The following is a 22,637-nucleotide window of genomic DNA, read 5'->3' on the forward strand; positions in this document are numbered from 1 at the left end:
TTGTTTGTGAAAAGTTTTGCGTACAGACGGCAATGCCGTTAAAACGATCCCTAATCACATGGATCCACGAAAATGACTAAAAACACTGCATTATATATGCCTGGCCAGTAGATGGCGATATCACTGTAAAGAAACACTACACCTGCGCACTAGGGCTGTCAAAATGGCTAAAAACTAAATTCGAATTTTGTACTTAAATATGATCAATATTCAAATTTATAATGCATAATTTCAGTTAGGGGGAAAAAAGCTTTTGGCTTTTCTCCTGAGGACAAAAGAGGGCGCGTCGAGCAAAATATTACTAATGCACGTTTATTCAAAGCAATAAAATAACATGACTGTGTGTGAAAAAAAGTGCATAATGTTTAAAATAATGTTTATAAACCAAATATAATTAAGTTTCTAAAACAATTATAAACAAAACATCACGTATGTATGCATAGTTTAATACAAAGGGCCAAAGCCAATCACACAGAGTACTTTTTTCATTTAAAACCACCATAAATTCGAGACGTTTTTTAAAAGTTGAACTTGCATTAATTTTGCATGGTGATAGATGTTCCTCTGGAAAATGCACAAAATATGCGTTCTGTGAGAACGGCTTGGTTTCAGTTTTGATGTAAACAAGATCTTCTCTGCATTGATGTTCTCTTTTTCTACAATATTTTGAATAAACAACACAGCAGCGCAGCATCTAATGGGTTCAACTGGATAGGCAAAAAACAAACAAACAAACAAAAAAGAACATTAAAATGCAACGACACATCACATCTTGTGCGCCACTGATGGCTGCCTTGACGCACACCTAAAATTTGAATGTAAAAAACGAATTTGAATTTTAGGTGTGCGTTAAGGCAGCCTTATGTGGATTTTTATTTTAAATTTGACAAATATTCAAAATTCAAATTTTTATTTGACAGCCCAACTGCACACGTACCTATAGACTGAACACGTAATATGAATGCGCATGATGGGACTGTTTTCACAAATTCGCAGAAACTTGCAGTTTAAAACCAGTTTTCAAAAGTTTGCATTTTCATGCACCCAAAACACCAGCCATTTAAATGAATGGCCCAAATGCATAAAAAAAGTTTTCTGTTTTTATTTGAAAATGGTGTTCTGTAAAGGTATGTCACTGAAGATGTTCCAACACTAATTCCTATGACAAATGGAGTTATAGTCATAGTAGGTTGTCATCCTACCAGGTTGCCAGAGTTCACCATGCACCAATTTCAGATGAGATGCAAATCAGCAAATCTATCCGGTAAGTGAAAATGACAAACATAAAAGTTGATCTAGTTCAATGATTTTGCACATCAGATGGAAAGACGACACAAATCTCTTATCGACTGATCGTTTCTGCTGTGGTCAATGTTGTGTTAAGTACTTGAAGTGTGTATGCCACAGTTTCTATAAATAGCTTTCAGATGTGTCATCTCTGACCACAAGCAATCAATACAACCTTTAAACTGGCTTGTTATCGGAAACTTTCACAGCTGGCTGAGGTGACAGAAAAACTGTGATGGGTAGTGCACAGAATTGCATGTTGAGCATCTGATTACTAGTGCATGAAGTGCTTTGAAGCAATTTGGGTCACATTATACCGAGGCCCAATTATAATCTTAGTCAAGGTTTTATTGGCCCCAAAACATTCTCCCAGCTCTTTAAAGGCACCCGAAAAGGAACACGCTGTCATTCAATCTCATGTCATTTCACAATTAGTGTGAATTTCTTCTACAGAACACAAAAGATGTAGTTGACAAATGTATTTTTTTTTCTCAGCTGCATTTTCATTATTCTTCAAATTGCGCAAATTGAAAAAATAAAATAAAAAAGGCCAATGGAAAAAAACAAATTATGCTCACAAGAGGTGGTTTTTCAGGCAATTTGAAAAAGGAATATATCGCAAAACTGCAATGGAAACAGTTTTTCTCATTTACAGGTCACCTGGCGTACGTAAAAGATCATTTTTCAGAGATGATTTTTAATGTATATAACCTCCAAGAAACTCCTTATACAAGGTCACTCAAGTTTAAGGGGCTTTCCATTGCCATTAATGCTTGGATAACCAATTATTTATACTGCACACATCTGTGGCTACTATTTTTCCATAACTGGAATTCAATTTCAATACTTTTATCACCCTCAGTCTTGAAGTCTTTTCAATTTTATATTCAGAAAGTTTTTTTTTTTTTTTTTTTTTTTTTTTAATCGGAGTAGTGTTCATATAAGATTCATCAGATTTTTATAAGACTTTATTCTTAAAACATAATGTTCATATGAAGTTTTTTTTTTCTTTTTTCCCCCCGACTGTATTTTCTGATTTATGGAGTGAAAAAAGATCCCAAATCCCCAATGTAAAAACTTTAATGTGTCAACAAAAAAAAAAGACTGCTGATTTATCCAAAGTTCAGATTTCACTTCTGGAAATTTAAGCAAATTAGTACATATTTAATTATGGAATGCCTCATGTGCATATAAAAACTTAACATTTCAGAAGTCTTATTATACAAAAAAGTAAACTACTCATGAAGTGTTTTGCTTTATTATAAACTTAACAAATAAAGACAGATACAAGTTTTATGTACAACTACTTTATTTCAATATTCGTACAAATCGATATACTCAGCAGACAATATGCAGTACAGCGCCCCCTAAATGCTTGAAGGACAAAGCACAACCCATTATCACAAACTCACTCAAGGCAGCGGTACAGTCAGCAATCAACAGAGAATTGCCATCCACTGAAATAATAAACTACAGAAACGAACAGTTGTCAAAATAATAAGAGGTTATTGGAACATTAGTCCGCTGTACAGAAGGAATGGAGAATCTTAAGCCAAAAGCATACCGATCATTTATTACCAGTTACTACTGTACAGTAGAGGAATCATGCTGTTTTATTCCTCTAGATGCCCTATAAGGTAAATACAGCTGTTATTAGAACAAGCTACAGATCTTAGCTTCAGTTACTGGCTTGTTTTGGTGTAGCTGATCTCCCAAAGCACAGGCTGTGAAAAATAGTTTACATGAACTTAAGTGCAAATCTAAGCAAAGTCTTTGCTATTAGGGATTTCTGGTCTAAAACTCTCCATGTAAACAGAATCAGATTGATTAAATTCAATCAACTGAATTAACCATTTGCAGAAAGATCTTAACATAATTCTAATATTAATGTCTATTGTACACTTTAAATAGGGACATGCTAATCAGTAGATTTTATTCTAGAAAGACTACAAATGGTAGACAGTCAATTAAAATCAAACCATAATAGCCAATGACACAGTGGGAGCAGTAGAAACCCTCTAAAAGAGACAGAATGCAGTCTAGAAAATTAAGTACTGAAGAAAAAATTGAATAAAGAGAAAGTGGTTTGGTCATCTCTGTAGTAAACACAAGGGGCAGGAAGACATTAGAGAGAGCAAGAGAGGGAACGAAAACTCTCCCGCTACAGATGAGAATACCCTCCAAATGTTCAATATACAACAGCCTCCAGCAAAATATATACACAAGAAGCACATCAAGAGTGGAAATGAATCTCCAATGGATGACAAATATAAAAGAATGGAGTAATAAGGTAGTAAGCCAATCAAATTCAAGGTAAAAACATCAGCAAAAGATTAGTGTGCTTCCATGCAGTGGAAAAATATTCCAATATGTAAAATACATGGGTTACTAGACATCAAACAATGCATCCCTTCATTAGACCAGCACTACCTGGCCACAAGAGAACAAACCGAACGAAAGAAAGAGAGTGGAAACAAGACCCCAAAGTGGACAGAAAGCCGCCTGAGGTGCAGAGGTTCAACAAGCGAATGATCCCAGGACAAATGGTGGCTTGGTTCTGGGTGCTTTAGCAGGACACCTCCATGGTTTGCGGTCTGTTCTGGTTGTCATGGACCGGGCCGCCGGTGGCGCCCTCCATCTGTGAACTGGTATGTGCGCGGCTGCGCGAGCCGTCTGCCGAGCCCATGCTGGAGGCAGAGTGAGTGCGAGATCGAGCCAATCGGGTCATACTGGCAGTGGGCACTGAGAGAGAGAAGAGAGAAATCGAATAGAGGTGAAAACATGTATGCAATAATGCTGCTGCTGCCGTTTTGACTGAGGCATGACTGTTGGGACGATCCTGAGTGAGGGGCATGAGCTTCACAGGATAGCCAGTTTTGCACTCTCAGCATTCGGATCCAAACATATGAAGATCCAAGAGAGGGAGAATAATGAGTCTCCTCAAAAACTGAGTGACTCCTGCACATCTGCATACTGCTGACTGCTCAACTAATGCTGGACTGACTGAGATATGATGACAATTTGGTTTATGTGTAATGAGAATAGTAAGCTGAATCCCAATTCACATACTTCTGAAAGGATGCACACCATTGCCCGAGATTTGCAGCAAAATGGATTACGAAACAGATTAAATTAAATTCTGATTCCATTAAATTCTGTTTTATGTATAAAAGTCCATTCAATTAAATACTGCCACACAAAGAGAATTTGTTTCATATTGTGTTTCAGATTGATTCAAACCATTAACTCTTTCCCTGCCAAACAGAATTTACTGTGTTTTTACTGTTATACACTCTATTAAGCTATTACGCATCACCTGAATGAGTCTAGAATGTCCCAATCAAAAATACAGGCAAGGAAGATGCAGAAACGAGCGATCTCATATACAGTATAAGCATATGCATGTGAAAAATAATGCGATCGTCAAAAAATGAAAACTGCCTAATGTTACCGAGTGAAATGTCAATCCAGGAAGTGGTAAAGGACTGTGCAAGCAGTGCTGATGGAAGCCATCTACTTCATTTTTGCTTTGATAATATTACTGAATATGATCCAGATGTAGTATTTCATTAAAAAAAACAATTTTCTTCGCTTTTTGCTCAAAATGTTGCTTTTTTTTTTTTTAAATGAGACTTACCTACATTCAAGTGTTGATAAAAAAGATTACTTGACGCTAAAATAAAACGTATTTTGTTTAAAAGTAGTCTGTTCTTTATTTAGATTTATTGCATGTTCAGATATTCATACAACTAAATATTCAGGGGGCCATGAAATTGTAGTGAAAATCATCAAAAATGCTGGCTTGCAACTTCTCAAAAACGCTGGTGGGGAAAGAGTTAACTTGCTTACTTCATTCATGCTGTATTTGTTTGATTCACTAAAAAGCACTGTCTCAAAGTTATTTCTGTTTATGAACTAAACTAAACTAGTCTTGTTGCATGTTAGTTTTTTATTCACATATTACAGAAATATCTCAAAAGCCCACAAGTAACACTATTTGGGTGCTTTCACTTGGTTCAATACTTGGTCCGATCCAGAGTTCAAATGAGTAAAACAAACAAATAAATACACCAATACATGTGTCATTAACAGTGGTTCACTTCAGTGATTTAATACGACTTCATACTTCAGTACTTTTTAGGTGAACTCAGGTATGGCTCATGGTTCATTATTCAAACAAACCGAACTCTAACGTCAAATGAACTTGTGAAAGCCCCCATTTGACCCACTACTATCACTACTTTTGCACTGCAATTTGTGACTTTGTCTTGTATATTACTTGCATATTATACAGGATGAATAGTATGAAAATTAGGATTCAGCCATAGTTACCCTAAAGCCCAAAGTATACTTCGCATTTTACGTGTATGCGAGGGACAGCGTACAGTGCAGGTGACGCGAATTGTGTAACCACGATTTTTGCAGGCCAGGTTGCACTTCCGCAATGAATTTGTTTTACAGTAATCCGATGTTTCACAAGGTGGCAACACTGGCCCGGGCCATTGTTTCACAGTAGAAAATGAAACAAAGACACAGAACAACAACAACAAAATAGTGGAGACTGCAACAACACCAGGCGCTCACATTGACAAGCACTTGTGAGTGAGAGGGTATGAGACAGCTCAGCTTTGGTTTAGTTCAAAAATATTTGTTATCGATCGTAACTTACTGGGAAAAATAGAGCAGATACTGGGCATGGATGAAGCCTTCAAGAGCGCATGTGTCCACCGCCCGCGTTTGCTCACAACATCAAATAGAGTACACTTTGAAAGGCTACGCGTTCGACTGTAAACATGAAGTATACTTGGGGCTTAAGAGCCAAGTCTTTTCTTAATACTCTGACCTAAACAGAGTGCTGCAGGGATGGTGCATTTTTGTAGACCAACCTGGAAGTAGCATCACCCTGGTTCCCTTGACAAATCCAATAGGATTTTTCCTTTGGCGTTTGGATTATTGCAGAAAATAAGCTCTGTGGCTAACGAACGTTCATGAATCTTACACATTTTGTTCATCAAGATAATCTTTACAAACATGAAAACCATAAATATAATTGGCAGAAGTAAAGCTTAAGTTGGGCTATATTAGCAAACCTCACCATAGTAGCGAGTTCAATGTCACCACCACGAAACTTTCGATGACTGTTTCGATCTTTAAAATTTGAGTTGTAATCGTTTGTAAGAGTGATTATAAACAACCAGGCTGTAAATGAGTTGACCGTGCAATAACAACCTCTGTAGTCCCATTTAGCCACCTTTATGTTTTGTATTAAGCATAATACGTTTATGTATTAAGACACATAAACAGCTTAAGACATTTAATTATTTTTTTTTTTTTTTAAGACAGTTAAAAAAATTAACCACAGATCTCACTTCAGGCATTTAATCACAAACCCATTCGAAAGACCCATTGACATTGGGCCAATGATAATGCTAACTTGTTTCTGGGTTTTAGCGCTCATTCCTGCAGCACTCTTATCAGTAATTCTCTGAATCCTGAGGTGACAACCGCCCTGCTTGGACACTGCAGTCATTATTCTCCCATGAAGGAAAGAGAATCCTCTGGTGAGGATCAAGCTCAAATTCATTTTTACCATTGCAGCAAAATGAATAGTCAACTTCAGAAAATGCAGAATGTGGCATGCAAAGTAAAGTTATGTTTCTATGTGAACCATAAAAAGAATACAAGACGTCTGTTGGTAGTGGACAGTGTGCACAAACACATTCTCTCAGACTGCTTATAATCATAAACAAACATTGACAACATGTGTCCATTTACCATGCTTTACACCGTGATGCAGAGACAAAAAGACATTGGTATGCATGTGATTGGGATGGGAGGGACAAAGACGGACAGACAGTGAGGACAGGAAGCACGGGAGGTTGAGATGACGAGCTTAGGCTCAGCTAAAGGGTGCTGGTTGATCTCCTGATACCTGATTCGCTGTTCAGGTGGCTGAGTAGCACATGAGGGACTGTTGGCGTTGGATGTAAGGGTCAAGGAGGAAGAAAGGGAAAGCAAAAGGAGGAGGAAAAAGATGGGACAGAGGAAAGGGAGATATTATTTGATAGTACTTTCTAAAAGAGGGAGGATAGAGAAGGAAAGATTAAGCAGAAGCTACAGGAGAAGACGCAATGAAAGTAGGGGACATTAGACCAGGTGATGGGAATATCCTTGACAGTTAGTTAGTGTTCTACATTATTCAAAATGCAAGAAAAGTGGCAGCCAGAGGCAAAGTGAACTTTTCTTTGGGGTGTGGTTATGGTTCTCTTTTTGACATAATGGTTTATTTTAAGGTGAATATCCTTAAAGTGTCAAGGATATTCGCAACAAATCAAACAAACATGTGGAGGGAATAGACAAAAATAGTACTTTTTAACCCAAACCATTCAATAGTAGTCTTGGTTAATATCATTTTAAGTGAAAGAGTTTAAATTTGAAAGTATAGAGAAAGTGAGAGAAGCTCTCTAGAAGGGAAATTGTCGTCTTCTGGGATAGTCCCTCACCAGAGAGTACACTTGTGGGTTTGTTTAAGATGAAACTATATAACACACCCCAAACAGATACAAAGAAAAGAACAAAAAAACACTGACAAACACACTTAACCGACTCAAAACACAAGGTGGAAATTACCGGATACCCTACCTCTACTGAAATGCAAACATCAATGACAGAATCAGCCAATGAGCATTACACTCTGTTAATGACTCATTCTGCATTCGCTAATATTTCCACCGAGACAAAAGAAGAATTACAATCATATACAGTATGTCTGGTGCTTTCCTTGTCTGAATCTACAATTGACATGTATGAAGTCTGCACTAACAAATACTACAACTGTATAAAGAAAAAAAGGATGATTAAAGTACAGGAGTACCTAATTTCTAATCTATTTGTTAATCGGCAACATGTAGAATAGGGTTTCAATGAGTAGGAAGTTCTGTGTGCTGGGCACAAAAATAAACAAAAAAATGAACCTGACATCCTAAAATCAACCTTTCAAACATTTTGGGTGTGAAAATGCACTGGTGCTTATACAGTGGCATGCGAAAGTTTGGGAACCCCTTGCAGAATCTGTGAAAATGTGGATAATTTTACCAAAATAAGAGAGATCATACAAAATGCATGTTATTTTTTATTTAGTGCTGTCCTGAGTAAGATATTTTCCATAAAAGATGTTTACATATAGTCCACAAGACAACAAAATAGCTGAAATTATTAAAATAACCACATTCAAAAGTTTGGGAACCCTTGGTTCTTAATACTGTGTGTGGTTACCTGGATGATCTACGACTGTTTTTTTGTTTTGTGATGGTTGTTCATGAGTCCCTTGTTTGTTCTGAACAGTTCAACTGAGCACTGTTCTTCAGAAAAATCCTCCAGGTCCTGCAGAATCTTCAGTTTTCCAGCATCTTTTGCATATTTTAACCCTTTCCAGCAGTAACTGTATGATTTTGAGATCCACCTTTTCACGCTGAGGATGATTGAGGGACTCAAACACAACAATTAAAAAAGGTTCAAACATTCACTGATGCTCCTGAAGGAAACACGATGCATTAAGAGCCGGGGGGTGAAAACTTTTGAACAGGATGAAGATGTCCAAATTTTTCTTATTTTGTTGAAATATCATATTTTTCCATTTAGTACTGCCCTTCTGACGCGACAGAAGATACTTGCATGTTTCCTGGAAGACAAATGAAGTACAATTTACCTTGATCTTCAAATTCAAAAAGTTTTCACCCCCCGGCTCTTAATGCATCGTGTTTCCTTCAGGAACATCAGTGAATGTTTGAACCTTTTTTAATTGTTGTGTTTGAGTCCCTCAATCATCCTCAGCGTGAAAAGGTGGATCTCAAAATCATACAGTCACTGCTGGAAAGGGTTCAAATATGCAAAAGATGCTGGAAAACTGAAGATTCTGCAGGACCTGGAGGATTTTTCTGAAGAACAGAGCTCAGTTTAACTGTTCAGAACAAACAAGGGACTCATGAACAACCATCACAAAACAAAAAAACAGTCATAGATCATCCAGGTAACCACACACAGTATTAAGAACCAAGGGTTCCCAAACTTTTGAATGTGGTTATTTTAATAATTTCAGCTATTTTGTTGTCTTGTGGACTATATGTAAACATCTTTTATGGAAAATATCTTACTCAGGACAGCACTAAATAAAAAATAACATGCATTTTGTATGATCTCTCTTATTTTGGTAAAATTATCCACATTTTCACAGATTCTGCAAGGGGTTCCCAAACTTTCGATTAATGTAATACTACCAAATGTATTACTTTTAAAATTCATGAACTGTAAATATAAAAACCTAGTCTGCTGTTTTAGTCAGTATAAATATATTAAATAGTTAATAATACCATAAATTGCACAACAAATTACCAAATTTCAGAGTCACTTCATTTCAAGAACAATGAAGTCAGAGCAATTATTTACACCTTTAATCCTTATAAACAACACCACAGCAGAAACAGTGTTTTTGATTACATTCTGAATTAAATGGTCTAGAAGCCACAAATCTTACACAGTGTGAGTGTGTTTCTGGATGGGAGGGCTGTATTTTTCAGAAGAAACTTACTCAGAATAGAGACTTACAAAGAGGTCAACAGATCTCAGGATTAGATTAGTGATTTATGGAGGAGGAATGTGACTAATCATATCAAAATATGAGCATTTTAAAATGAGTCAAGCTGCTTTCGATCACGTTCCTCACAATCTCAGAACACACCTAATCACCAGTGACCGTTGCTAGTGTAATTGTGTTGAGCAAGTCAAAAACACTCTGGAATTCCAGAACAAGAGCTTAACATGGGTACACTAAAAGATTTGGGTTGATTAAGATTTTTGATTACTATTTCTACTCAGCAATGATGCATTAAACTGATCAAAGGTGACAGTAAAGACATTAATAATGTTATAAAAGAGTTCTAATTCAAATAAACGCTATTCTTGAACTTTCCATTTAAAAACTCCTGAAAAAAAGCATCATGTTTCCAGAAACATTAAGAAACACAGCTGTTTTCAACATTAATAATAAGAAATGCTATTTAAGCAGCAAATCATCATATTACAATGATTTCTGAAGGATCATGTAACATTGAAGATTGGAGTAATGATGCAGAAAATTCAGCTATCATTATCACAGGAAGAAATTACATTTTAAAATATATTAAAATCAAATCAGGTCTTTGGAAATATTTCACAACATTACAGCATCTACTGTATGTTTGACCAAATAAATGCAGCATTGGTGAGCATAAGAGACTTCTTTCCAAAACACTCAAAAAATCTTAGCAGCCCCAAACCTTTGAACTGTAGTGTACTTCATTCAGGAAGAGATGCATTCATAACTCTGAACTTGAACTTTGACCTCCTCTTTTTTTGGTAAATTTTTTAATGGCTAATAAAGTTAAAAATATTGCTGCTGTTTTGGCAGCCAGGCACTAATCGAAAACAAGTCACATCAGTAATGCATAGCTGTGAATATCACTAGTGTACTGGTGACTGTGTGTTAAACCCTCAGTAGTGAACGCATATTTAAAAACATCAATATGATGTTTAACAATGGGGAGGACTTTAAGAGAGCTGTTGGGATTCTTTATAGACGAACAAGACCTGCAATAATTCAGTGCTGCAAGTGGTTTAGAAATCACTAGGGGTGCAACGGATCGTAGATGATCTGTAATCCTTACGGTCGCATGTGATTAGCAGATTAATTCAAAAGTTTAACCATCATAAAGTGAAAGTTTATCATTTGCAGGTGTTTTGTCTCGCCAGTTTACACATTCAAGCAATTTTAAACCATTTAAATGAAAGAACTCGATTTGGGACTCGCAATTTGTTTTCTGTGCACACAGCCGCTGCCGCACACACACACACACACACACACACAAACACACACACACACACACACAGAGAGAGACATGGGCATGATTCAGACAGCGCGTGAACACTGAAGTAATGCGCTTGAACGGACACAATCACAAAGTTATGTTAAAATACCCATTTTGGCAAGTATTCTGGTAAACACAGTCGTTTATGTCTTAAGTGAACGTAAACAGCTGAGAAACAAACTGGATGCATTTCAGTATTAGGTCCGTGCATTTGGTCTTATAAACACAGCAGCCTAAAAACACCTGCTTCTCTCTGCTAATCAAACAACACCACAGCTTTAACAAAGATTAATCTGTATTTAACTTATGCAGTGAGTACTATTGTGTTATTTTAAACTTAATTTTTAAATTTCTCCACCTGAATACTACAGTACTGTTACTGACTTTATTTGTAACTATGTTGTAATCATGCTTTTAATTTGTGTAATTGTTTTTGTTTTATTACTGACTTTATTAAAGTTTATTAGTCAAGCTAGCAGTTTTTGCTGCGGTATATAAGTATATATACTTAAAGTAAGCTTTCAGTAATAAATGAAGAGCAAACTTTTTTTTTTTTTTTGCTAATCCGAAAAATCAGAAACCTTTAATATAATCCGAACTGCGAGTTTTGTGATCCGTTGCACCACTAGAAATCACAAACCTTTAAATACAAAATCACACACAAAAATTTAATTTAATGTTTACATCACGGAATAAAAGCTGAAAATAACCATATAAACAGAGCTGAATGAAGCTGAGTCCTTGAATACTGATTCATGGAGGCTTGAGGTATTACAGCAATAAAGTTTCCATGCTATGTTCAAACCTCTGTTCAGTCAAAGGATCTTTTAGGGCACAAGAGATATTTATCCTGATGATCAGAGAAGGTTTGTCACACAGGGCTCATGCCACACAGCATGCTCTTAGAGGAAGACTAGTGTACTTACACGCTGAAGAACTCAGCACTGCACAGGAGACAAGTCATCTGTTAGTGCAGCGGACGGCTGATCTGAAACCTGCTTAACTCAAGAATACTGGTCTGATGCTTCGAATAATAAAGCCAGATCAGCAGTGCATAAATTACAGTTCTTATCAACATTCATAACATCTGATGCCTTATGCTCTTGCTTTGAACAGGCAGGATTTTCTCTCTCCCACCTACACCCATCAATGTGTCATATTCCTGCAGCTGTTTTAGATGTTCTGAGTTGTGTGAGTATTTATGACGTACATTATTAAACCATCTGAGACATACAGTATGTAAGTCGTTGACCAATGTGACATGAAGCTGACATCTCTCTAACAACAAGATGCTTTCAGACAAAAATGCAAACAAGAGACAAAATTTATACAAACAGTGAAGGTATATAAATGAGGAAGATGATACGATTAAATGCTTCACATTAAAGTGGCCTATGAAAAGACAAAGAGGACAAATACTTACTGTAGCCCATTCCCTGGACAAAGTACTTGAAAGCCTCAGCGAGTTTACCCGGCTGAAAACAGAAAACATCCACATTTAATACAAGTCTAAATTTCGTCAAACTGATGCTGCTGTAGACATAGTGCTGTCTTTTATTCTTACTTGGACAACTTGGGGAAGTCCACCGCAATCTGCCATCTGAAGAGAGGAAGAGAACGATCATCAACAGAGATGGAAACTTGAAAAATGTCCCAAAGATGTGACCCCAGAGGAAGAAAATCCTTAAAATATAGCTTTAAAATGATGATTTACAACAACAAAAGGATAAAGTGGAAAAAAGCATTTCACCAACAAAAAGCCAGTTATTTTTATCTTTTGCTGCAGTGTGTCAGTAGGAAATATCAGTTTACATTTCCAAACATTCCTTTTGCTGCTAATTGTAATAATCCAGTGAGATTTTTGTATGCATTAGGAGAATGACAACAGCCAGTGATCCACACAGAGATCTGATCTTCGACTGGAATTAGATTGAGGAGGTAAAAGGGGAAAAAAGAAAAGAAAAAGAGACCAATCCAGAAGAATTGTGGCAATGTCTCCAAGACACCTGAAGAAACCTACCTGCAAAGCTACAGTACTGTGAAGTTTTAGGCAGTGAGGATACTTTCAGAAAAAAAAATGCCATAAATAGATTTTATTGATCAATTAACTTCTATTAACTAAATTAAATCAATATTTGGTGTGACCACCCTTTGCATTTAACAGCTTTTGTACTAGGTGCACTTGCACATTGTTTTTCAGGTAGCTTTGCAGATAGGTTTCTTCAAACGTCTTGGAAATGTTGCCACAGTTCTTCTGGATTTTTTTTTTGTCTCTCAGTTTTTTACTGATTCTTCATGACTGACTGACTTCTGTCATGATTAGCGATAGCGAGACCTCAAACATTTTATTTGTTGACAGATTTATAATTAAAAATTGTACATTTTTAAATGTATGTTACAAGCGACCCAAACTCCCAGCACATGCAGAGATGGAGTTTGTGTTGCGCTACATTTACTGCGAACCACTCTCTTTACTCTGAGACACTGAAAACACTGGATCATAAGCTGCTTTTGTGTAAAAGAGCAGTGCTGCGCTTTCTTGACAACTCAAAACCTCATTCGGTCTACACAAAGGTGATGAGTTTGCATCCCTAAATTAAAACATTGCTCTAGGAGAAAAAAGCATGACATGCCTTGAGTAAAGTAGTCTTGGTTGGATTTAGCCTCGAGTTGCATTCAACCTGTAGAAAAACAGATAAAATCCCACCTGGTCAGTTTAGAAACAAAAGGCATAGACAGATAAAATGACCAACTCTACTCTAAACCAAACTGTTTGCTCAGCATTAGTGGCTCAGTCTCACTTTAAAGTGCCACACTTAGGCAAACTCAGAAGGAGTGTTCAACTAAGTGCACATTAAGCTGTTACTGTATTAAGGATTTTAGAACAGATGGAACTGCTGTTTGGACAATCAGGATCCAAGACCAGAAGCATATTACAGTCATTCAGGAGTGCTTTACAACAAGCACAAGTGCATAAGACTTTATGATGCACAGCCCCTTTTAGGATGTGCTTCATAAAGTCATTGGTACACTCTGAACGGAAATGTATGAAGAGAATGGGCATAATGGGCCTTTTAGAAAGCACACTGTGTACTTGATTAGTCACTCACCACAGCCTCTACCGCTGGTGAGGTGTCACCAACTATTAGCAAGGCAGGACACCTAAACAGCAGAAGAAAGACATAAAGGTCTAAGGAAGAGAAGGCACAATGATTTACAGCCAAAATAGACAAAAACAGACAACCAAACAGCCTACTTCAGCGTTTTGACCGTATTTTCATTAAGTCCCAAGATAGGCCTCTCAATCTCCAGATCTCGCCGACTGTGATAAGGAAATTAAAACTTTATAAAGATCAGCTCATATGACAATGATCAGTACATGGACTGATAATGTCACCTGTTGTAGGATTGGCAGAAGAGAGCCAGGTTATCCTGATTGATGTCCTGAGCGATGTGCAGACGATATGTTTGAATGATCTCCTGGTTCTCTGTCAGCTCGTCCTGAGGTACAAAAACTCATGAACAGACTCTAAGAGAAATGTTTTTGTTCTGAGTGAATCTCATAGATGAAGTGGTGAGTGTCATATTTAAGGCCTACCGTGCTGAAATGGTGTGCCATCAAAATGTCTACTAGATTGCTAGTCCATCCAGATAACTACAACAGAAACGCATGCACATTTTTAGTGAAAAGCACAATGTTTGGAGATCAAACGAATTGTGTTCCCAGCACCTCCACTGACTTGAGCACCTTTAATTATTGTAGCATTCTGACCTGTAAGGTTATTATGAGCTTTAAAACTGGGAAATCTTTAAGAAGATCAACTACACTAATCTGTTGAGAAATCTGAAGTATGGAGAAATAGTTAGGGTTAGCTTTTGGCTAATAATGAAAGGATAGGATATATTAATTATGCATAATGGTGTATGAAGAAAAGAAAAAATTAAATTGCATGCATTGTTGATTACACTAAAATGTGAATGCAACTAAAATGGTATCTTTTTTGAGAAAAGCATCCAAGATAATACTAAGATTATTGTCCAAGACTACTGTGGCAAACTAAAGCATTATGTGCCTATTACAAAAAACTGTACCTTTGGAGGTACAACAGCTTGTTGCTGGGGCAGTGCGAGTATCATATTTCTATTGTCATTTATTTAACTATTTAATAATTTTCTGCACAAAATAAACATTGATTTGACAGTGCATTCAAAATTTTACCTTAGAGGCAGCCCAGTCAATCCAGCCCTTAGCACAGGGGTCCACATTGATGAGAACCAACCCCTCCACCAGAGCAGGCTCATTCAGCTAGGAGAATGGTAAGATTTCAAGGATTAGTCCATCATTATGGCTCATACCGACTTTAACATTCAGAGCACCTACTGACTGAGAGGATTAGTGATTGGCCTGGGAGCACAAAATACCATAGAAAACTTAATTTAAAAACATAAAAATAAAGAAAAAAATCAGTAGTCAACATGAAAACAAAAACTGATCACATTTACTTTCTGAATACTCATTCTCAGTCTTTTCTCGGTTACACTTTACTTGAAGGGGTGTGCATAAGACTGACATGACACCTTCATAATCATGACATGACACATCATGAATATGAAGGAGATTTTATGCATGTTTATGACAACTGTCATTAAGTGTCATTCGCTCAGTTATGTAATTTTTAATGCAAAGATGACGACATCTGACCTAACCCTAACCCTACCCCTAACCCTAGCCCATAACAAAGACATCTCAAACAATGTCATCTTTGCATTAAAAATTACATAACTGAGTGAATGTTGTCATAAACATGCATAAAAAACCTTCATATTCAAGACGCGTCATGTCATGATTATGAAGGTGTCATGTCAGTCTTATGCACACCGCTTCAAGTAAAGTGTAACCCTTTTCTCTTGTGCATCAGTGCATATTATTCTAAAGAGTAATCTAGTAAAGAGTAAGAAATTGTATCATCAAACAGGTACAAACACTTCTGCATCTGGCAACATCTTTTTTTGGTGGACATTACTAATTTTGCTTGTTACTGGTTAAAGTTTAATTATGCTAACAGGCAAATAGCTGTTTAAAAGCATAGTTCAACCAAAAATGAAAACTGTTGCCATTGTCATCCTCATGCCATCCCAAACCTGTATGACTTCATTTCTTATTCTGAACAAACAAAGATAATTTGAAGACTGTTGACTTCCATTGCATGAATGAATGAATGAATGAATGAATGAATAAATGCATGAATGCATGGACACATGAATGAATGCATGGATGGATGAATGAATGAATGAATGAACAAATGCATGGATACATGAATGAATGCATGAATGAATTAATGCACTGATGAATTTCCACAGAAGAAAGTCATACAGCTTTGCAGTGAATGAAGGTCAATATATGATGACCTTCATCATATATTTATTTTTAGGTGAACTATTCTCTTAAGCATCATTTTAAACTACAGTGGTAGATATTGAAGCATTTATAAAATCTTCCCCATGTTTAACAGTAAAGTAATAAATACTAAAGGAATGGGATTTGGGTAGTTGGCTGACTGAAAAACTCTCATTTGAATCTCCACTCTAGTTTGGAGTGCCAAGGTCTAGTTAGTGACAGATAAAATCAGCTTTTGGCCAACATTTTGTCTTGTTGAATATTCTGCTTTACCACTGAAATAGGCCTGTTATAGAAGATGGCTTGAGAATGCAACAAAGTAAAGCGGTGGAAGAGGGATCACTTTACAGGTCTGAGAAAATCAGCTTTAACCTCAGTGCAGTGGTAACCAAGCAAAAATGTCTACCTATGTGTGACCTATACAGCAACACATTAACCAAGTTCTCATTATCTCAGTGTTCAAAGCACTAACTTACTGCAAGGGCTCACACTTGGTTTTAACAAATAAATTCAGCTACAGGCAGCCATGTGAGCTAATCAAAAGTCTTGTTACAGTGATCGAGATGGAAAAAAGTTCAGGTTTCACACCTCTTCTTTTTCCTCTCTGCATAAGGCTCTGCACCAGACATTCAGAGAAAAGCAAGCCTTCGAGGCAGCACTTTCACATGACCACATGTGTACGGACAAGCATGTGACAAGCAAATTATAACTCAAATGATTTTAAGTTGTTTACGGCGCTGAAGTTGTTCTGCAGAGCTGCGTAGGTGTGTGTTTGTTCAAATTGGCCATCTGACATCACAGAACCAAATAAGAAAGTGGCACAAATATGATAAATGTGCAATGGAAGCTATTAGATGGATGAAAGTGTGAGGTGCTGAACTGAAGTAATAGAGTCAGTAGTGAAAGACAGCCACATTCTTTAGTTAATTTGAGAAAAATACCCTTTATCACATTATACCTTGATAATAATCAGCAGGAAACATGAGAGCGAGTGCGTTTATGAAGGTATCTATCCTCAGCGTTCATGTTTGTGCGTAGATGGTGAATAAGAGCTTTGTGTAGGGTGAGAGTGTGAATGCATGTGTGAACTATGAGTCTCAGAGGAGGTGTGGGGGATTTATTGAAGACTGAGGACAGATGGTTTTACTGCAGATGCACTTCAATGATTTTCACCTCTGATGGCCTGAACTTCATTCAGCTGCTCAATTAAACATCTAATGGTGCGTTTTCACAAGCTACTCCAACTAACGGTTAGATATTAAAACATACAATGACTGATCAGTCATTATAGCAAAATAAAAGGGAAGATAATTTACTTACAGCCAGTCTAGTGAGGATATAAGCTCCTGCGCCCACACCGATACCAATCACACTGCTGATCCTGTTGATTAAAAATACACATTATTTCAGGCTTTAATCATGAATTCTTAAACATATGGCATTTATTTTTAATTTAACAATTGGGGATCATGTACAGAATGACTGTGGTCTGGACTCACTTTAGCTGGGTCAGGACTGAGGGCAGCATCTCAGCAAGCGCATCCATGGTTGGGTACTGGTACCTGAGGGAAAGAGGAAGGCGAGAGTGACAAATTGGTCTAACTTAAATAATTTTTTTGTGAGTGTGAAAAAACTGTGCCAGTAGTAAATGTGTGAGTTTTCAACATGGTTGAATAGATGGAGCCTCATCAGTGCACTGCTTTGCATGCTGTCTATAATTACAAAACAGTTGATGTTAGAATTGGTAACCCTACTTCTATCAATGTATCTCTATGTTTTTCCCCTTTTAAAAGTTGTGAAAACACTATAGAGGAGCTTTTCTTTTGCTTTATTGAAATTATTATTATTTCAGCAAATTGGAATGCAAAAAAGACCTTTTCACTGCCATAGATGCTTTAAGACAATTTAAGCATCTGAGAAATGTGGAAAAATATGGGTTACATTCACAGCAGCTTTGGACATCAGCATTAATTTGAACATTAAGAATATAATATTGATAATCAAAAATGCTGTTTATGAAGGCACCTCACTAGGTTTTGAGATAGAGTCAGAGTTGTTTTTCGGTAGTTTGTCTTACCCGGTGGGGAAAGGAGGGGCAGATTCTTGCTGGCCTGGAGCGTCAACATGGACCACAGCAAAGTGCTGGGTGATCTCCTGCATGTCCTCGAAGTTAAACAGTGTGTTGAAACATGACTTATCTGCATCGCAAGAGAAAAACAAAGACACTTCTCAAACATTTTTTTCATAAATCATTATAAAATAAAAAAATGGTATCCTGCATACCTGAATCATATGCATGTGCACACTTTGCACACTCAAAACAACAACAACAACACACCACTACTGTGTCTTGTCTCTATTAGTGTGACCTGTTATTTTGGTCACACTAATAGACTGTTATCTCATGCTGTTTACACTGTTAACTCAGTATGCACACATGTACATGTAGTCTTGTATAGTTTGTGCATAAATGTTTATTTTTCCCCTTTTTTCTTATTTATCTCTTTGGTTTAGTCTATTTAATATAATTCAGTTTTTTTACTCCATTGTTGTCTTATGTAGCATGATGGTCCTGACCTGGAGGAACGTGTTTTTGTTTCGATGTGTACAAGCTGTATAGATATGAAATGATAATAAAGCCACTCTGACTCTAGATAAAAGTTCAAAATTAACAAAAATAAAGAAAAGAAAAAAGGAAATTCTACCTAAAATTGGGTTCAACACAAATTTCCCGTCCACATTTTTCAACTTTTCCTGCTTTCAGTTGTACATTAGACATACAGTGTCCTCCATAAGTATTGAAACAGTAAAGACAAAATTGCTCTGTTGGCTGTGGAGTCCAGACATTTACAAATATGATTAAAAGATGAATATGAGACAAAACTACAGAATGTCACATTTTATTATTAGCCGTTTCAACACATACATGTTTTACCAAATAAAAAGAACAGCACTTTTAGAGTTCATCCCACTCATTGATGTGAGCATAAGTATTGGGACAGTTGAACATAAGGCAGATATAAAAGATTAAAAGCTATTATTTAGTTGCAGATCCCTTGCGCACAATCACAGCAGTGAGTCTGTGACCCATAGACATCACCAGACTCTTGGTCTCATCCTTTAAAATACTTTTCCCAGCCTTTAATGCAGCCAATTCCAATTGTTGCTTGTTTTGGGGAGTTTCTGCCTTTACTCTTCTCTTCAGCTGGTGAAATTCATGTCCAATCAGATTTAAATCTGGAGATTGGCTTGGATTAGGGTTAGGTCTAAGACTTTCCATTTCTTTGTCCTTATAAATTCCTTGACTGAACTGGCAGGGTGTTTTGGGTCATTGTCCTGATGCAATATGAAGCACTTCCCAATGAATCTGGTGGCATTTTCTTGAATATTGGTAGGCAAGATGGTTTTGTACCCTTCCAAATTCATTCTGCTACTGTCATCATACATTAAGTCATCAGTAAAGTTGAGAGGGCCTGTTCCAGAGGCAGCCATGCATGTCCGTGCCATGACACCACCTCCACCATGCTTTACAGATGAGGCTGTATGCTTGGGATCATTTGCAGTTCCCTTTTTTCTCCACACTTTTGTTTTCCCATCACTTAGATAAAGGTTCATCTTTGTCTCATCGGTCCATAAACACAGTTCCAAAACTCTTCTGGCTCACCTTTGAGCTTTTTTGCAAACTCTAATATTGCCTTTCTATTTTTGGTGCTGGTCAGAGGTCTGCATCTTGCTGTGTAGCATCTGTAATTCTGTGTCAAAGTCTCCTGAGGACAGTAGATTGTCAGAGCATCACCCCAGCTTTCTGGAAGTTGTTGATGATTTTACAGACACATCTTTTATGATTCATTTTCACAGCTTTTATAATTTGTCTGTCATCAACTACTGTTGTTTTCTCAGCTGATCAGGTCGTTGTTGTTTGCTGGTGTCGCTGGTGGTTTCCAAACTCTTGATTTCTCCATGCCTTTGTTTTTGCTGTAGCTCTAATTGACTTCCTCTTTTCTTTTAGCATCCAAATTGCTTGCTTTTCTCTCAAAGTCAGCTCCCTCATCTTCATCCTGGTTTGTGTGTGTCATCATCGAATGCAAGATTCAGAATACAGAAGTAATGGATATAACTGATACGATACATTCCCTGCTTTGAATATCTGAAGAATTAATGCAACAGGACACAGCTGATCACTTAGAAAGACCTGTGAGGCAACTGCGCCAATACTTATGCTCACATCAGATAGAGGGATGAAACTCTAAAAGTGCTGAACTTCTTAAATCACTCAATAATAAAATGTGACATTCTGTAGTTTTGTCTCATATTCATCTTTTAATCATATTTGTAAATGTCTTGACTCAACAGAGCAATTTTGTCTTTACTGTTCCAATACTTTTGGAGGGCACTGTATATACAAAGCGAAGTGTTGATTTGAAACTGAAATCACATAGCCTAGGTCCTGAACTACATTTGATGAGGAATGAACTTGGTAAATGTTCCATACACAGTAGTAAAAATGTGTGTTATATAAATGTATTCGGGATGTACTGCATCAGTCGTATTGCCATTGTCATGTGACCTACGACGTCAATTGACCCTTCACAAAGACCCGCCCCCTTAGATACTTTTGCAATGTCCAACAAGCCATTGCACTCTCACGCCACGTTTCACGCAGTTAAAAATACATCACGGAGCAGAGCGGAAACTGACAGCGCACTGACAGACAAGACAGAGCAGGATACTTTTGGTATGAAAAAGTCTCTAAACGGCAGATTCTGTGTTATGATTGGTCTGATTGCCTGTCAATCCAACTCCTGTTGAAGGGTCAATTGCACCTTTTGGTCATTCACTGGACATCAACTCCTCTACGGTGTCAATTGAAAGCACACTTCAGAATCTCAGCATTAGAAGTACTGTAGGTTATCCAGGTGCTTTTTGCCTACTATATGTATTAAAACTGAGTTTATCTTCTACTATATAGCAGGGAAGCAGGCATATTCAGGCACCGAGATGGTGTTCCTCCAAGAACATAATAAAAAAAAAATACTCATCTAAAAAAAAAACAATCCCTCTCCCCTTCAAGTAGGTGAGCTGTATAATGATACATTTTACCACTGAAAGACATGAACTTTGAAAATATATGGGATGACTTACGGTTGAGTCCAATGTCATGATAGGTGAGAATGACCGGTCTGTTGCCTTTAGGAGCCCCTCTCAAAGTCACATGAAGGACACCGTGAGGAGTCTCAATGTCATGCTCCTGCAACCAATTAGAAGATGACATGTGAATTAATAATAGAAGTGCAAAGGTGTCAACTGTTTGAGCATAGAGCTGTTTCAAATCATTCCTGCAATGTCTGCATGAAAACACAGACTGAAAGGTTTACATAAATGGCCTTTAAACTTATTCTTTTTAAGGAAATATATGCTCAGCCAGTCAAATAGCATATATAAATCAGATAATAATTAACTCAAAGGTTTCTTTTAGCCCATTTCCAAAAAAATACAGGTCAACATCTGATTCAAATCACCCACTTGTGTTTCGATGTGGTGTAGGTTTTGGCCCACCCTTGATGATGTTTGTTGTTGCACATCACCACAACAACCACAGCATTATACGTCAAAGTAAAAAATCTGTCGCCTAGTATGAAATGGACAGCTCAGCTACAAGACGACACAAACAGGATGAGGCTTGAACCACAAGAACGAGGTGAGAGGCCAACAGCACTACTCAAGGACTCCTAAGGCCAGAAGAGCAGCAGGTCCGGTTTTAATCTCATTCCACACACAGCATGAGGACCAAAAGAACCAAAAGCAGCTCTGAACTGCACTGGAGGAGACGGACACTGATTTGATGTAAACCTGCAGACTCCACACACACACACACACACTTATATAAACACAAGACTATAGTGACCTTAACCGAAGATGCACCATGCATGTTTGTTGTATATGTAAGAAGAAAACCTTCTCTCTCTACACAAGTAATGTCTCTGATAGTGATGTCTTAAGCAGCAGATCTAGAAATCATACTAGCAGCTGACACCTGAAGCAAACCACAC

At 37.2% G+C, this 22,637-nt stretch overlaps 1 protein-coding gene across 2 annotated transcripts in view; it reads right to left on the reverse strand.

The window, feature by feature from the left end:
* Nucleotides 1-2,530: 2,530 nt before the first annotated feature.
* LOC306859687 (protein NDRG3-like) overlaps nucleotides 2,531-22,637 on the reverse strand; it is a 61,056-nt gene continuing 40,949 nt past the window's right edge. For both annotated transcript variants that reach the window (XM_079400861.1, XM_079400862.1), the window contains 13 exons: nucleotides 21,730-21,835; nucleotides 18,665-18,785; nucleotides 18,087-18,149; nucleotides 17,908-17,968; nucleotides 15,409-15,495; nucleotides 14,788-14,844; nucleotides 14,587-14,690; nucleotides 14,446-14,511; nucleotides 14,300-14,351; nucleotides 13,823-13,870; nucleotides 12,754-12,789; nucleotides 12,613-12,664; nucleotides 2,531-4,029 (listed from right to left, as the gene is read on the reverse strand). In XM_079400861.1, coding sequence (XP_079256987.1) covers nucleotides 3,854-4,029; nucleotides 12,613-12,664; nucleotides 12,754-12,789; nucleotides 13,823-13,870; nucleotides 14,300-14,351; nucleotides 14,446-14,511; nucleotides 14,587-14,690; nucleotides 14,788-14,844; nucleotides 15,409-15,495; nucleotides 17,908-17,968; nucleotides 18,087-18,149; nucleotides 18,665-18,785; nucleotides 21,730-21,835 — 1,029 coding nt within the window. In that variant the 3' untranslated portion in view covers nucleotides 2,531-3,853. The remainder of the gene's footprint in view (nucleotides 4,030-12,612; nucleotides 12,665-12,753; nucleotides 12,790-13,822; nucleotides 13,871-14,299; nucleotides 14,352-14,445; nucleotides 14,512-14,586; nucleotides 14,691-14,787; nucleotides 14,845-15,408; nucleotides 15,496-17,907; nucleotides 17,969-18,086; nucleotides 18,150-18,664; nucleotides 18,786-21,729; nucleotides 21,836-22,637) is intronic.

This window comes from Barbus barbus (genome assembly GCF_936440315.1).
Source record: "Barbus barbus genome assembly, chromosome: 40".
Taxonomy (NCBI): domain Eukaryota; kingdom Metazoa; phylum Chordata; class Actinopteri; order Cypriniformes; family Cyprinidae; genus Barbus; species Barbus barbus.